Source organism: Schistocerca gregaria, chromosome 9 (genome assembly GCF_023897955.1).
Source record: "Schistocerca gregaria isolate iqSchGreg1 chromosome 9, iqSchGreg1.2, whole genome shotgun sequence".
Lineage (NCBI taxonomy): Eukaryota > Metazoa > Arthropoda > Insecta > Orthoptera > Acrididae > Schistocerca > Schistocerca gregaria.
In genome coordinates, this window is record NC_064928.1 from 185,536,262 (window position 1) to 185,552,650 (window position 16,389).

Genomic DNA, 16,389 nt, shown 5'->3' on the forward strand with positions numbered 1-16,389 from the left:
GCCTGAAGCCATTTCGTATGAATGAGTCATTAGTAGAGCATCTGGTGGGTTACTCTATATATTAGCTGGTATGCGCTGAGATGCCTACTAGGGCGAGTACGTTTTAAAGTTTAAGAATGTTCTCTACAAGAGGTATGTGGCCTTTGAGGTACACCTTCTCACTCAAGCAGCACACTGTCAGAGCAACACCATTGCCTCACATACTACCCTCATAGAAAGACACATACCATTTGTGTCAGTGTATTGGGTTGTATGTGCATACAATACAAGTCATAACAATTTTGAATCATACGTCAGGGAAGATCCTGTGAGATTGTTGCTCTCTGAGCTTGAAGGACTCGCAAAGAAAGTTAGTGTGAATTATCACATGTACGTTTCTGTGAAGTACACACAGGAAAATGAATCACTCTATGACAATGGAAGTGACAGCTGCATTTGTGGGCAGCCATTAGCTGATGAAGCTGAAATATCACGTAGGGATTAGTGCCATCTACCAGACAAATTCTGCCTGCTGCACACAATTGATGCAACATGAATTATGAACTACCATTCCACATGCCTGTATTCTTTCACAATTTAAGCAGATAAGATATTCTCCTCCCTGTTGAGCACTTGGGTAAGATCGGTGTGTGCAATCATCAGGTTAGTTTCATACCTGACAGCACAGAGAAATATATTTAATTTTTAGAGATAATCACCAAGGATACTGCGCTGCATTTCCCGGACTCACTAGGATTCAGACAGGTAACGCTTCAAAACCTTACTGAAACCATGCATCTGGAACACATTACTCTGACTCGAGTAGCACATCCTTACGACGGTAAGTTGCTGCTTATGACCGAAGGGCGTCTTTCCATAAAAGTACATGGATATGATGGAGAAACTCAACTAAACCACATCACCTGACATAACCACATTCTCCAATAAACTCGCAGACAATGCCATAACAGACGCAGAGTATGGAAACATGGTAAATGTTTTTGCCAGAGTTTAACTCCTCTAACTTAGACGACTATGCAAGTCATATGGACTCAGATGCATGCTTACTTGCAGATATTTTTGAACAATACCAGATGTATGCATGGAAGCGCTGCTATCAAGCTCACACATGTCAACATTGGACTTTTAATCAATGATGCCATGCAGGTGTTTATGAATGCGGGATCTGTGGGGGACTTTGCAAAGGTTTTCATACGTACACAATGGGAAGTAAACCATTTATGGACGAAATATTCAGTGAAATATTTAGGTACATTATGTGTTTAGATGTAAACAACTTATGCAGTCATACCATGAAACAATCTCTGTCTACTGGGAGGTTTCCTTGGCTATAAAGTGAAGATATCGCTGGATATGGTAACTTCTCATCTCTGGTGGTAGATTCTGAAACTTTGTTTGTAAGTAGCCTTAGTGTGTTCTAATAGATTGCGTGACACGCACAGCGATTTCCGTTATGTTCAGAGCACTAATTTCCATGAAACGGTTTCCATCCACACTGGACGCGCATTCGGGAGGACGACAGCTCAAAGCAGTGTCTGGTCATCCTGATTTAGGTTTTCCATAATTTCCCTGGATCACTCTGGGCAAATGCTGATGTTTTCTTTGAAAGGACACAGTGGATTTCCTCCCCATACTTGACCCCATCTGACCTTACACTCCATCTCTAATGACCTCTAAGTCGATGGGACGTTAAGTCCTTCGGTTCCTACCCTAAGGTGTTGACAAGGCTGGAGGGAAAAAACAAGGAATTATCGAAACCTACAGCGATGTATCGAGCTTGGGTTGCAACTGTAGAGTCACACAAGCTACTTCCTTCAAGCAACAGGATTTCTGCGCTCTCTGATTTTGAAAATATTTTTATAAGTTAATGAATAATGCAGTTTTTGATAAAACTATGCAAAATGTTAGAAACCACCGTAAGGTAATCTTATTCATTTTTTGGGATGGGCGTTGGATTGCAAAAATGTATATCATCAGGTCAAATTTTAAATTAACCACTATCTTTAATGAACTCGTGATTCTGGAAACAAAGTTTTTGGAGGTATGTGTATATGATACGTATTTAAACTCCACTTGTACCAACTTGTAAACTCCTTTTGGGTAAAATGGCACTCATTCGTATCTCTGGGCGGGGACTACTCAGGAGGACGTCGTTATCAGGAGAAACAAAACTGGAGTTCTATGGATTGCAGCATGAAATTTAAAGATCCCTTAATCACTCAGGTAGACTAGAAAATTTAAAAAGTAAATTCGATAGGTTGAACTTAGATATAGTGGGAATCAATGAAGTTTGGTGGCAGGAGGAAAATGACTACTGGTCAGATGAATACAGGGTTATAGATACAAAATTAAATAAGGGCAAAGCAGAATTAGGTTTAACAATGGATAAGAAAATAGGAATGCGGGTAAGCTACTATGAACAGCATCATGAAAGCATTATTGTAGCCAAGATAGACGCAAAGCTCACACTCACAAGTGTAGAACAAGATTATATCCCAAGTAACTCCGCAGATGATGAAGAGACTGAAGAAATGTATGATGAGATAAAAAAAATATTCAGATAGTTAAGGGAGGCAAAATAAAATAGTGAAGTGTGACTGGAATTCCACACGAGGGAAAGGAAGAGAAGGAAAAATAGTGGGTGAAATTAGCCTGGGGGAAATGAATGAGAGAAGGAGTTGCCAGGTACAATTTTGTACAGAGCGGAATTTAATCATCATTAACATTTGGTTTAAGAATCATGAAAGAAGGTTGTACACGTGGAAGACACCTGGAGACACTGGAAGGCTTCAGTTGATTGTATAATGGTGAGTCAGAGTTTTTAGAGACAGATTTGAAAGTTCAAAAGATTCCAGGGGCAGATGTGGACTCTGACCACGATTTATTTTTTACGATCTGTACATTAAAACTGTAGAAATTGCATAAAAGGTTGGAAGTTAAGGAAATGGAACGTGGATAAGTTGAAAGCACCAGCTGTTGTTGGAAGCTTCAGAGGGAGCATTAGACAACGATTGACAGGACTAGGGTAAAGGAATAGACTGAAGATGAATGGATAGTCTTGAGAGATGAAACAGTACAGATAGCAGGTAAAAAGACAAGGCCTAGTAGAGATCTTTGGACAACACAGGAGATATTTAATTTAACCGATGAAAGGAGAGAATGTAAAAATGAACTAAATGAAGCAGGTGAAAGGGAAAACAGTTGTCTAAAAATTGAGAATGAAAGGAGGTGCAAAATAGCTAACAGGAATGGCTAAACGATAAATGTAAGGATTTAGAAGCATATATCACTAGGGAAAAGATTTCTATCGCCTACAGGAAAATTAAAGAGGCCTTTTGAGAAAAGAGAAACAGCTGCATCAATATCAAGAGCTCAGATGAAAAACCAGTCCTAAGCAAAGAAGGGAAAGCTGAAAGGTGGAAGGGGTATAAAGAGGGTCTATACAGGGGAGATACGCTTGAGAGCAGTATTATAGAAATGGAAGCTAAGCTACAGATGAAGATGAAAATGGAGATACGATATTCTAGAAGAATTTGACGGAGCACTAGAAGACCAAAGTCGAAAGAAGGTCCAAGGAGCGGACGACTTTCCGGTAGAACTACTGACAGCCTTGCGAAAACCAACCATAACAAAACCCTTCCTCATGGTGTGCACGATGTATGGGACATTCGAAATATCCTCAGACTTCAAGAAGAACACAATAATTCCAGTTCCAAAGAAATGAGTTACTGACAGGTGTGATTATTACCGAGCTATCAATTTAATAAGTCAAGGTTGCAAAATGTTAACACCAATTCTTTGCAGAAGAATGGAAAAACTGATAGAGGACAACCTTGGGGAAGGTCAGTTAGAATTACCGAGAAATGTAGGAATACGTGTGGCAGTATTGACCCTACGGCTTCTATTAGAAGATAGCTTAAGGAAACGCAAATCTATATTTATAGCATTTGTAGACTTAGAGAAAGCTTGTGACAATGCTGACTGGAGTACCCTCTTCGGAATTCTGAAGGTTAAAAGGCAAAATACAGGGAGCGAAAGGTTATTTACAACTTGTATAGAAACCACATGGGAGTTATACAGGCTGACAGGCATGTAAGGGAAGCAGCATTTGAGAAGGGAGTGAGACGGGATTGTAGCTTATCCCTGGTGTTATCCCATCTGCACAATCTGATCACATACTGACTCCAAAGGGTCTGTCATCACACCTACTCGATAAGGACCGTAAGTGCTGGAGCACTATTGTACAACTAGTCACATCAGAGAGCTTTACCCAAACACCTTCTGATGATGATGATGATGTTTGGTTTGTGGGGCGCTCAACTGCGCGGTTATCAGCGCGCGTACAAATTCCCAACCTTTGCTCAGCTCAATCTCGCCGCTTTCGTGAATGATGATGAAATGATGAGGACAACACAAACACCCCGTCATCTCGAGACAGGTGAAAACCACTGACCCCGGCGGGAATCGAACCCGGGACCCAGTGTTCGGGAAGCGAGAACGCGACCGCGAGACCACGAGCTGCGGACGCAAACCTCTTCTGAGCGATCTAACACTTCCACTCACATTCCCAGCCAAAGATTTTAGTTGGTCACCACTTGACGCCTCGACGTATTGCTGGACAGTACGGAAGGTGCAGTATCGAATTTTCACGAAGAATAAAGAAGACAACTTAGGAGCAGCCACCGACGCAAGTCTTAGGAACTCATTGAAACAATTAGCACTTGACTGTTGTATGAGTGTGATGAGCTTAGTAATCTCAGGCAGGTGGAAGACGTGACAGAAGCAGGTGTTCTAGTGACCAAAAGATGAGGAGGTTGGAATATTTGAGATACTCAAAATAGGCAGGCGATGGGTATACCGGAGCAGGTCTTTAAGGTGATGTATAACTGAGGCAGTTATAAATCTTAGGCAGTTGATAAGATGCTAGAAGGAGGTGTTCAGCTAACCTTCAGTAGGATGGGAACCCAAGGCTGATAATGGGGCAACAGTAGGTGATCGACTGATATCCATGTAAAGACGTTGGGTATTTCGACAGTTTACGAGAAGGCAAAAACAAGTGTTCAGCTGGTCTGCAGATGAGGATGTTGGGAATCTTGGAGAGATGGGTGCCACGCCAGAAGCTGGTGTCCAGCAGAGCTGCCCTCTTGACGCAGAGGTATAGAAGAGTCTTGCACAGGCAACGAGATGCCAGAACCAAGTGTTCGGCAGGCTCTCGATGAGGAGCACGAGGCCCGCGAACAGTACCGTCTGTTTGGGCTCACCTGGTGCGGCCTCTGCGGTGAGGCCGGCTGGGCTGCCGGGGCGTCCTCGTGCGCCGCAGCGGCTGGGCTGTCCTGGACGAGCGCCCACGACTCGGCGCGCTCGGTGCCCTCCAGGGAGGACTCCAGTTGGGAGTGGGGGCGGCGCCGCCCCCGCTGCGAGCCCCGCAGCGACAGACGGCGCTCCAGCTCCGCCTCCTCCTCCTCCAGCAGCGCCTCCGCCATGTTCTCCGTGGACACGCTCTCCTCGTCCGCGAAGATGTTTTCGATCAGGTTCTTCAGGCGCTGCTTCCGTTCCTGCAGGAAGTACAAGATCGTGTCTCTGTTTCTGTAACACTGCAGTTGTCTCAACTCGTACGCACCCAAAAATAATGCTATGGTCTTCAAAGGAGCAAGTTTCCGCATGGCAGAAAAGAAAACGAAAATGTAGTTACCTGGAAATCTTTATTGGAACAGATAGGGTAACTGTTTGGCTGTTTCAGGTAATCCTAAACTGATATGCACTACTGGCCATTAAAATTGCTACACCACGAAGATGACGTGCTACAGACGCGAAACTTACCCGACAGGAAGAAGATGCTGTGGTATGCAAATGATAAGCTTTTCAGACCATTCACACAAGGTTGGCGCCAGTGGCGGCACCTACAGCGTGCTGACATGAGGAAAGGTTTCAACCGATTTCTCATACACAAACAGCAATTGACCGGTGTTGCCTGGTGAAACGTTGTTGTGATGCCTCGTGTAAGGAGGAGAAATGCGTTTCCGACTTTGATAAAGGCCGAATTGTACCCTATCGCGATTGCGGTTTATCGTATCGCAACATTGCTGTTCGCGTTGGTCGAGATCCAATGACTGTTAGCAGAATATGGAATCGGTGGGTTCAGGAGGGTAATACGGAACGCCGTGCTGGATCACAACGGCCTCGTATCACTAGCAGTCTAGGTGACAGGCATCTTATCCGCATGGCTGTAACGGATCGTGCAGCCACGTCTCGATCACTGAGTCAACAGATGGGGACGTTTGCAAGACAACAACCATCTGCACGAACAGTTCGACGACATTTGCAGTAGCATGGACTATCAGCTCGGAGACTGTGACTGCGGTTACCCTTGACGCTGCATCACAGACAGGAGCGCCTGCGATGGTTTACTCGACGACGAACCTAGGTGCACGAATGGCAAAACGTAATTTTTTCGGATGAATCCAGGGTCTGTTTACAGCATCATGATGGTCGCATCCGTGTTTGGCGACATCGTGGTGAACGCACATTGGAAGCGTGTATTCGTCATCGCCATACTGGCGTGTCATTGGTTCCACGTCTCGATCACATCTTGTCCGCATTGACGGCACTTTGAACAGTGGACTTACATTTCAGATGTGTTACGACCCGTAGCTCTACCCTTCATTCGATCCCTGCGAAATCCTACATTTCAGCAGGATAATGCACGACCGTATGTTGCAGGTCCTGTATGGGCCTTACTGGATACAGAAAATGTTCGACTGCTGCCCTGGCCAGCACATTCTCCAGATCTCTCACCAATTGAAAACGTCTGGTCAATGGTGGCCGAACAACTGGCTCGTCACAATACCCCAGTCACTACTGTTGATGAACTGTGGTATCGAGTTGAAGCTGCACGGGCAGCTGTACCTGTACACGCCATCCAAGCTCTGTTTGATTCAATGCCCAGGTGTGTCAAGGCCGTTATTACTGCGAGAGGTGGTTGTTCCGGGTACTGATTTCTCAGGATCTATGCACCCAAATTGCGTGATAATGTAATCACATGTCAGTTGTATTATATTATATTTGTCCAATGAATAGCCGTTTATCATCAGCATTTCTTCTCGGTGTAGCAATTTTAATGGCCAGTATTGTGCTGTTATACGTCTACCGCCGGCCGCGATGGTCTAGCGGTTCTAGGCGCGCAGTCCGGAACCGCGCGACTGCTACGGTCGCAGGTTCGAATCCTGCCTCGGGCATGGATGTGTGTGATGTACTTAGGTTAGTTAGGTTTAAGTAGTTCTAAGTTCTAGGCGACTGATGACCACAGTAGTTAAGTCGGATAGTGCTCAGAGCCATTTGAACCATTTGAACCATACGTCTACAATGACATCTTTAGTCCGTAACGCTCAAAACAATGAGTATGGAGTGGGTGTTGTAGGAAACTGTTGTAAGGTCTATGTTCGACGTGGAGATCATATGACAGTAGGACTTCTGTATTTCTTTTTTTGTACACAGTGCATTTCATAAATAATACACTCAATTTTTTTTAAGTTACTAATTTTTCCAATATCTCTTTACTGTCCTTCAGTATTGTCTCCCTGCTTCTCTATGCCTGAATCCCAACGTCTCGACAGCTCTATTACTCCATCCAGGAAACCACTTCTGTCCACATCTCGAATGGCTCGGATAGCTTCCAGAGAAAGATAACGACGTCCACGCATAGATTTTTTCAACTTTGGGAACAAGTCGAAGTCTGGTGGACTCCCGTGCGGGTTGTAGGGAGGATGTGGCAACACTTCCGATTCCTATTCGCGCAGTTTTTGAGCTACATATAGGCTGATATGTGAGCTAGCATTGTCGTGGAGAACGAGTGGCCCAGCCGCGAGAAACTGAGGTCAGGTTTTGCGCATTTTTGTGCTCAGGTTTTTCGTGAAGTTACGATAATACACTGGTGTGACCCTTGTTACACATGGGACTGCGCCCTGATGATTTCTTGGTGATCATAAACAAAAACCATCATTTACTTGAGCTTTGATTGAGAGCGTCGAAATATTTTGGACGTGGAGTATCTGAAGCTCTATATTCATTGTACTGTGATTTCAACTCCGCTCCAAAATCTCCAATCAACGTTCCATCAATACCAAGAATCTTTGACCTTCACGGTCGAATTGTTGTTTGAGCAAGGTTGCAATGACCAGGCGTTTCTGCTCCTCTCAGGCAGACAAACAGTGTGGGATCTATCTCGCAGAATTTTTCTATTCTTCAAATTATTTGGCGAAATACGGAAAACTGGTGTTCGGTGAATTCCCGTGGCTTCAGGGAGTTCCCCACAAGTCGCACTGCGATTTTATTCAAGAGTGTCTGCCACAAGCCTTACACATCGTTCATATGTTGACGTTTTTGGCCTTGCAGATCTTGGATTATCTTCTATATTCTTACGACCACCACGAAAACGATTAAACTAACGTCAAACTGTACTATGGTCCTCTGCAAACTCACCACAAACTTCACTTACAGCACTGTGGATTTCTGTTGGGTTTTGACTGCGTAAAGTTTCGATCTTGATGTGCGATCCCTGGTCTTTAATAGTCACAGTACCCGAGACCCGTGGAGGGTTCTTATCTACCTCACGCAAATTTCATGTTAGAGTACACAGCGAAAAAACAAAAAGAAGAAAAGAACGTGCTTATTCCTCAAGCTCCTAACTACATCTGACCATCTGACGTAATTTTCATTGTTGTTGTATCAAACAATCCACAGTAATACCAACCTGTGCATTATTTATGAAATGTCCCTCGTATTTATGGTATGTGAAATTCAGAACTTAAATATCAATCAACCGAAGCAAATTGATGCAACTTTCAAAAATTTTCGAGAAAATCTACTTCGAACCTTTCAGAGCATCTTTAATAGACTAAAATAAAGGCCACCATTTCTGTAGTCAACATAGCCGTGTGGTATTCGTAGAACGTTCGCCTGACACGAGGGCGGCATGAGTACGATTCCAGGCCGATTGAAATTATTAAATGTTCTACTAGCATAACACATGTTCTAAACACATAACGATGGAAAAAAATCTGCAGCTCATCATGACTAGTGATTGCTGGATCGTTTGTTCAAGTCTCACTTCGGTCATTACATTTTTCTTTTGTTGTGCATCCTCGTATACCTACGTTATTTACTCCAGTTTTTACTGCCTCTGTATGAAAGATCATCACTTGAGAACGGTTCGACCGATCTGGGTGAATTTTTTTGTTGTGTTCGTAATTACCAGGGCATAGTTTGTATGAAAGAAATTTTTTGGAAAATCTACCGAAAAAGTCGGGAATTTGGCTTGTGTCTTTGAATGAAAATCTCAACGAAAGAAATGTGGCGGTCGGTCTGTGACTTCTGCTGTCACATTTTTTCATACTAAAAACAAAATTGTCGATTCAATTTGACAGTTCTACTGTCAAACTCATAACAACAACAGATTCCAAAATGAGTATTGATATTTTGCAAAAAAGGATACAAATGAAATCGATATTTCAGTGTGTTGTCGGTGTGACCGAATCTTTTGTGTGTTGCAAAGACCGAATTGATGTCAGTTCGTGGTAATTTCGTGTGTTGCAAACATGGAGTCGATTTCAGTTCGTGTTTTGTTTCTTTGGAAAAAATGCCACCATCGAGGCCTCGAAATACCGGTCAGCATATGCGAAACGCAGGCCCCCAACTTGACCGGAGAGTTACGGAGACTGGCGAAAAGCGTGGACATCGTTTGGAGGCGAATCAAATAAGAGTTTCTCAAAAGGGATGCAATATGACTCCGTGACAACAAATTCCGATTTATTTCATTTTAATAAGTTCATGATCGTACTGAAATTGTTTTGTTTCAGTTCACACAAATTCAAGGAGAGATTCGGTGGATGAATCCCTTCTCGACCAACTGACTGACTCTCTGACAATCAACACACAGTCTAAACCACTGAGGAAATAGACGCGTTGAAACACTTACTGTTTAAACCGGCTACGTGAAAGAACGCACTTTGCTGTGATGAGCGGGTTTGTTTTATCGCAGTCATTTTCAACAGAAAGCAAGAAAGTTTTGTTTATGAGTAAATTTATATTCCTACCTGTTTGAAGATGAAAACCATGTCAAATATTGTCATTAAAGTTACAACACTCACAGAACCAGCAGGTCCCTCTCATACCACATGTACTAATCATGGCAATTAATTTATCCATTCATTTTGACTTCTACTCCTAATCAAGGTTCCATTTACATTAACAATAAATAAAGTCAGAGAAAAGAAGAGTAGAAGATTGACATAGAAGGGAGAGGAAAGGCTATAAAGAAGTAGAAGGAGGATATGGACAGAGAGATGGAGGAGGATGAAATTGATAGAGTATAGTAAAAGAGATGTACAGGATGCAGGTGGACAGAGACAGGGGGAGGAGAAGGAGGAGGAGGAGGACAGAGAGGAGAGCAGAAAAGGAAGGAGGATATAGAGAGAGAGATGAGGGAGGATGAGATTGATAAAGAGAGTGTGGTATAAAAGATGTACAGGGAGAGGGAGCTGGAGGAAGATGGTGGACAGAGACTGGAGGAGGAGGAGGAGGAGAAGGAGGAGGAGTAGGAGCAAGAGGAGATGGATAGAGAAGGGGGGAGGAAAGGATATATAGGAGGTAGAGGAGGATATGGACTGAGAGATGAGGGAGGATGAGATTGATACAGTGTGGTAAACGACATGTACAGGGAGCTGGGAGAAGATGGCGGACAAAGACAGGGGGAGGAGGAGGAGATGGAGGAAGAGAAGCAGTTGAACAGAGAATGGGGTAGGAAAGGAAATATAGAAGGGGAAGGAGGATATGGACAGAGAGACAAGGGACAATGAGACTGATGGGGAGAGAGTGGTATAAGAGATGTAGGCAGAGCAGGGGGAAGGTGATGGACAGAGACAGGGGCAGGAGGAGGAGAGAGAGGAGGAGGAGGAGGAATAGGTGGACAGACAAGGGGGGAGGAGAGGAAATGTAGAAAGGAAAGCAGGATATGGACACAGAGATGAGGGACGATGAGACTGATGGAGAGAGTGTGGTATAAGAGATGTAGACAGAGCAGGGGGAGGACAGTGGACAGATACAGGGGAAAGCGGAAGAGGAGGAAGAGGAGGAGGAGGAGGAGGAGGAGGAGGAAGAAGAGGTGGACAGAGAAGGGGGGTGGAAAAGATATATAGAAGGGGAAGGACGATATGGACAGAGAGATGAGGGATGATGAGACTGATGGGGAGAGTATGGTATAAGAGATGTAGACAGAGCAGGGGGACGATGGTGGACAGAGACAGGGGGAGGAGGAGGAGAAGGAGGAGGAGGAGGAGGGTGGACAGAGAATGGCGGAAGAAAGGAAATATAGAAGGAGGATATGGACAGAGAGAAGAGGGAGGATGAGATTGATAGAGTGTGGTATAAGAGATGTACAAGGAGCTGGGGGCAGATGATGGATTAAGACAGGGGGGAGGAGGAGGAGGAGGAGGAGGAGGAGGTGGAGGAAGAGAAGGAGTTGGACAGAGAATGGGAAAGGAATGGAAATATAGAAGGGGAAGGAGGATATGGACAGAGAGGTGAGGGGCGATGAGACTGATGGAGAGAGTGTGGTATAAGAATGTAGACACAGCAGGGGGGAAGATGGTGGACAGAGAAAGAGGGAAGAGGAGGAGGAGGAGGAGGAGGAGGAGGAGGAGGAGGAGGAGGAGGAGGAATAGGTGGACAGACAAGGGGGGATGAGAGGAAATGTAGAAAGGAAAGCAGGATATGGACACAGAGATGAGGGACGATGAGACTGATGGAGAGAGTGTGGTATAAGAGATGTAGACAGAGCAGGGGGAGGACAGTGGACAGATACAGGGGAAAGTGGAAGAGGAGGAAGAGGAGGAGGAGGAGGAGGAGGAGGAGGAAGAAGAGGTGGACAGAGAATGTGGGAGGAAAGGAAATATAGAAGGGAAAGGAGGATATAGACAGAGAGATGAAGGACGATGAGACTGGTAGGGAAAAGAGGATATAGACAGAGACATGAAGGACGATGAGACTGGTGGAGAGAGTGTGGTATACGAGTTGTAGACAGAGCAGGGGATGCTGGTGGACAGAGACAGGGGGAGGAGGAGGAGGAGGAGGAGGAGGAGCAGGAAGAGGTGGACAGAGGAAGGCAATAAGAGTAATCCATTAAATTACAGGCCCATATCATTAACGTCGACATGCAGCAGAATTTTGAAACATATATTGTGTTCGAAGATTATGTATTACGCCGAAGAGAATGGTCTATTGGCACACAGCCAACACGGACTTAGAAAACATCGTTTTTGCAAAACAAAACTTGCTTTTTACTCACACGAAGTGTTGAGTGCTATCGACAAGTGCTTTCAAATTGATTACGCATTTCTTGATTTCCAGACGGCTTTTGACACTGCACATTCGAAGCGGCTTGTAGTGAAATTGTTGATTCTGAAATATCTGCTCAGTTATGTCACTGGATTTGTGATTTCCTGCCAGAGAGGTTCGTAGTAACGGACGGAAAGTCATCGAGTAAAACAAAAAGTGATTTCTGGTGATCCCCAAGGTAGTGTCACAGACCTTATACTGTTCTTTATTTATATAAACGATTTAGGAGACGATTTGAACAGCTGTCTTAGGTCGTTTGCAGATGACGCTTTTGTTTATGGTTTAGTTAAGTCATCGGAAGACCAACAAACTGCGAAACGATTTAAAAAAGATGTCTGCATGGTGTGAAAATTGGCAGTTGAAACTAAATAATGAAAAGTGTGAGGTCGTCGAGATGAGTGCTGAAAGGAATCTGTTAAACTTCGTTTACACGATAAATATATCAAATATATAGGCCGAAAATTCAACTAAATGCCTAGGAATTAAAATTACGAACAAGTTAAATTTGGAAAGAACACATAAAAATGTTGTGGGGAAAGGGAACCAAAACTGCATTTTATTTATTTTTAGAAAATGCAAATGATCCACAAAAACGACTGCCTACACTACACTTGTGGGACTTCTTTTGGAGTACTGCTGCGCAGTGTGAGATCCTTACCAGATGGGATTAACGGAGTACAGCGGGAAAATTCAAAGAAGAACGGCACACTTTGTGTTATCGAGAAATAGGGGAGAGAGTGTCATTGAGAAGATACAGGATTTGGAGTGGACATCATTAAAACAAAGGCGTTTCTCGTTGCGTCGAGAACTTTTCACAAAGTTTTAGTCAACAGCTTTCTCCTCCGAATGAGAAAATATTTTGTTGAAGCTGACGCGCATTGGAAGAAACGATGATCTTAATAAAATAAGGAAAATCAGAGCTCGCATGCTGTTCGAAATTGGAATAATAGAAAATTATTGTGAAGCTGGCTCAAACGACACTCTGCAGGCACTCAAGTGTGATTTGCAGAGTATCCATGTAGGTGTAGATGTAGATGTGAACCGCCACTCAAGAACAGAGAGAGACACTGATTTCCCCCTTCCGTTCGTGACTGGTTGAAATGACTCGGCAGCAGATATACATTTCGCTCAAGAGAGTGCCTCATCGATAGCAAACGAAGTGAAATGAAAATGAGTGAAGAACGACGCTACATTGAAACCACGTTTGACAGCAGGTGTGTGGGTGAGGGGGGGGGGGGCGAGGAGGGGGAGTTGTGGTGTTAGTAGCCAGACCTTGACCAGCGCTCCAGGGCAGGGCACTGACCTCCATCTCGCGCTTGCGGTCCTCCTCCAGCTGCTGGTCCAGCTGGAGCCTCTGGTCACACTCCTCCTGGAAGTCGCGCAGCAGTCGCTCGCACTCGCTCTGGACGCGAGACGTCGCTTCCAGCTCCAGCGTGGAGAGCCGCTCCTGGGCCTGTAAAGTGCAAGAATAAAAAGTAGTTCAGTGAACGCTTCTGTTAACAGCACATTAAAAATGCTACTATGCTTTCCAGTACACTCTTCTACTTGTCAAATAGACACTGTGTTATTGAAGATATTCCCCGATACTAGGACCTTTTCCTCAATTTACAAGTTGTTCACCGAGCACATAACCAATCGAATAGTACAGAACAAGCAGTTGATTTTAATAAGGCAAACCAACGAGCGGACTTTGAATATACTATTTGCCTTGAATACGAACTGTTGTTGTTGTTGTGGTCTTCAGTCCTGAGACTGGTTTGATGCAGCTCTCCATGCTACCCAATCCTGTGCAAGTTTCTTCATCTCCCAGTACCTGCTGCAACCTACATCCATCTAAATCTGTTTAGTGTATTTATCTCGTGGTCTCCCTCTACGATTTTTACCCTCCACGCTGCCCTCCAATACTAAACTGGTGATCCCTTGATGCCTCAGATCCCTTCTTCTAGTCAAGTTGTGCCACAAACTTCTCCCCAATTCTATTCAATACCTCCTCATTAGTTATATGATCTACTAATCTAATCTTGAGCATCTGTAGCACCAGATTTCGAAAGCTTCTATTCTCTTCTTGTCCAAACTAGTTATCGTCCATGTTTCACTTCCATACATGGCTACACTCCATACAAATACTTTCAGAAACGACTTCCTAACTTTTAAATCTATACTCGATGTTAACAAATTTATCTTCTTCAGAAACGCTTTCCTTGCCATTGCCAGTCTACATTTTATGTACTCTATACTTCGACCATCTTCAGTTATTTTGCTCCCCAAATAGCAAAACTCCTTTACTACTTGAAGTGTGTCATTTCCTAATCTAATTCCCTCAGCATCACCCGACTTAATTCGACTACATTCCATTATCCTCGTTTTGCTTTTGTTGATGTTCATCTTATACCCTCCTTTCATGACACTGTCCATTCCGTTCAACTGCTCTTCCAAGTTCTTTGCTGTCTCTGACAGAATTACAATGTCATCGGCGAACCTCAAAGTTTTTATTTCTTCTCCATGGATTTTAATACCTACTCCGAATTTTTCTTTTGTTTCCTTCACTGCTTTCTCAATATACAGATTGAATAACATCGGGTATAGGCTACAACCCTGTCTCACTCCATTCCGAACTACTGCTTCCCTTTAATGCCCCTCCACTCTTATAACTGCCATCTTGTTTCTGTACAAATTATAAATAGCCTTTCTCTCCCTGTATTTTACCCTGCCATCTTCAGAATTTGAAAGAGAGTATTCCAATCAACATTGTCAAAAGGTTTCTCTAAGTACAAATGCTAGAAATGTAGGTTTGCCTTTCCTTAATCTAGCTTCTAAGATAAGTCATAGGGTCAGTATTGCCTCACGTGTTCCAATATTTCTACGGAATCCAAACTGATCTTCCCCGAGGTCGGCTTCTACGAGTTTTTCCATTCGTCTGTAAAGAATTCGCGTTAGTATTTTGCATCAATGACTTATTAAACTAATAGTTCGGTAATTTTCACATTTGTCAGCACCTGAATACGAACTATAGCTGTAAAACTTCAGAGGTTGTGCACGGCTGTCTTCTGAGTGTTTTAGTAGCACGGCAGCATGGTCTGCAGTGGCTCGTTACAGAGTAATTAACTGCATTTCGTTAGATTTCTTTTTCTAATAATCATTTTTATTTCACCTGTCACAGGGCAATGGTGGACAACTCCGATATTAATATTCACTAATAAGTGTTTGAATACTTTTGATGACATAGTGCATACGTTTAGGGCCGTTCTGAGTGTTTCGCCACCCTTGGCGAGAACTGAAAAATGACGGCACCTCTTTTTCACTACCATCAGTCTCAAGCTCATATTATACTTTTAATCATTAAAGTATGGTGACTTGAAGTCCTGATTTCCTGGGGCAGTTGTCATTTTGAGGAACTGCCCTCAATTCCTTTAAAACTGACTGAGAACAACATATCAACTTCTCATTTTTTGATCTCAGTTTTTGAAAATTCCCCAAATAACTGAAATTGGAAGAAAGTGGTGAACATTTTAAACTAGCACTGAATTGAATATACCAGTGCAACCGAATTTGCCATGACTTCTTATTTAATTTCATTGCAAGGAAATGGACTAATAAAGTTGTCGGCTGGTCCCGGCGGAGGTTCGAGTCCTCCCTCGGGCCTGGGTGTGTGTTATTGTCCTCAGAATAATTTAAGTTAAGTAGTGTGTAGGCTGAGGGACTGCTGACCTTAGCAGTTAAGTTGCATAAGATTTCACACACACACACACACACACACACACAAAAATAAAGTTTTGGAACCATTTTCAGGAGCGCATGAATGTTTCCTTGAACTTACAAATCGCGATAAACTGATGGGAGACATGCCGTAGCATCAAACTAGGTCATCTGGATAATCTTGGTATTACTTCGTTTCTGCTCCAGCGCTGGACAGATATGAATCAAGGTCATGTACGTTTCCGCTTCGTGCTCAGTAGCGTCTGTTTTAGTTTTGAGGTAGGTAGAGGTAATGTGTTTTCT

At 43.6% G+C, this 16,389-nt stretch overlaps 1 protein-coding gene across 2 annotated transcripts in view; it reads right to left on the reverse strand.

The window, feature by feature from the left end:
- The window catches only part of LOC126291773 (trichohyalin-like), a 214,171-nt gene that overhangs the window by 21,086 nt on the left and 176,696 nt on the right, over positions 1-16,389 (reverse strand). For both annotated transcript variants that reach the window (XM_049985462.1, XM_049985461.1), the window contains exons 15-16: positions 13,694-13,843; positions 5,262-5,555 (exon numbers count right to left, since the gene is read on the reverse strand). In XM_049985462.1, the coding sequence (XP_049841419.1) occupies positions 5,262-5,555; positions 13,694-13,843 (444 nt within the window). The remainder of the gene's footprint in view (positions 1-5,261; positions 5,556-13,693; positions 13,844-16,389) is intronic.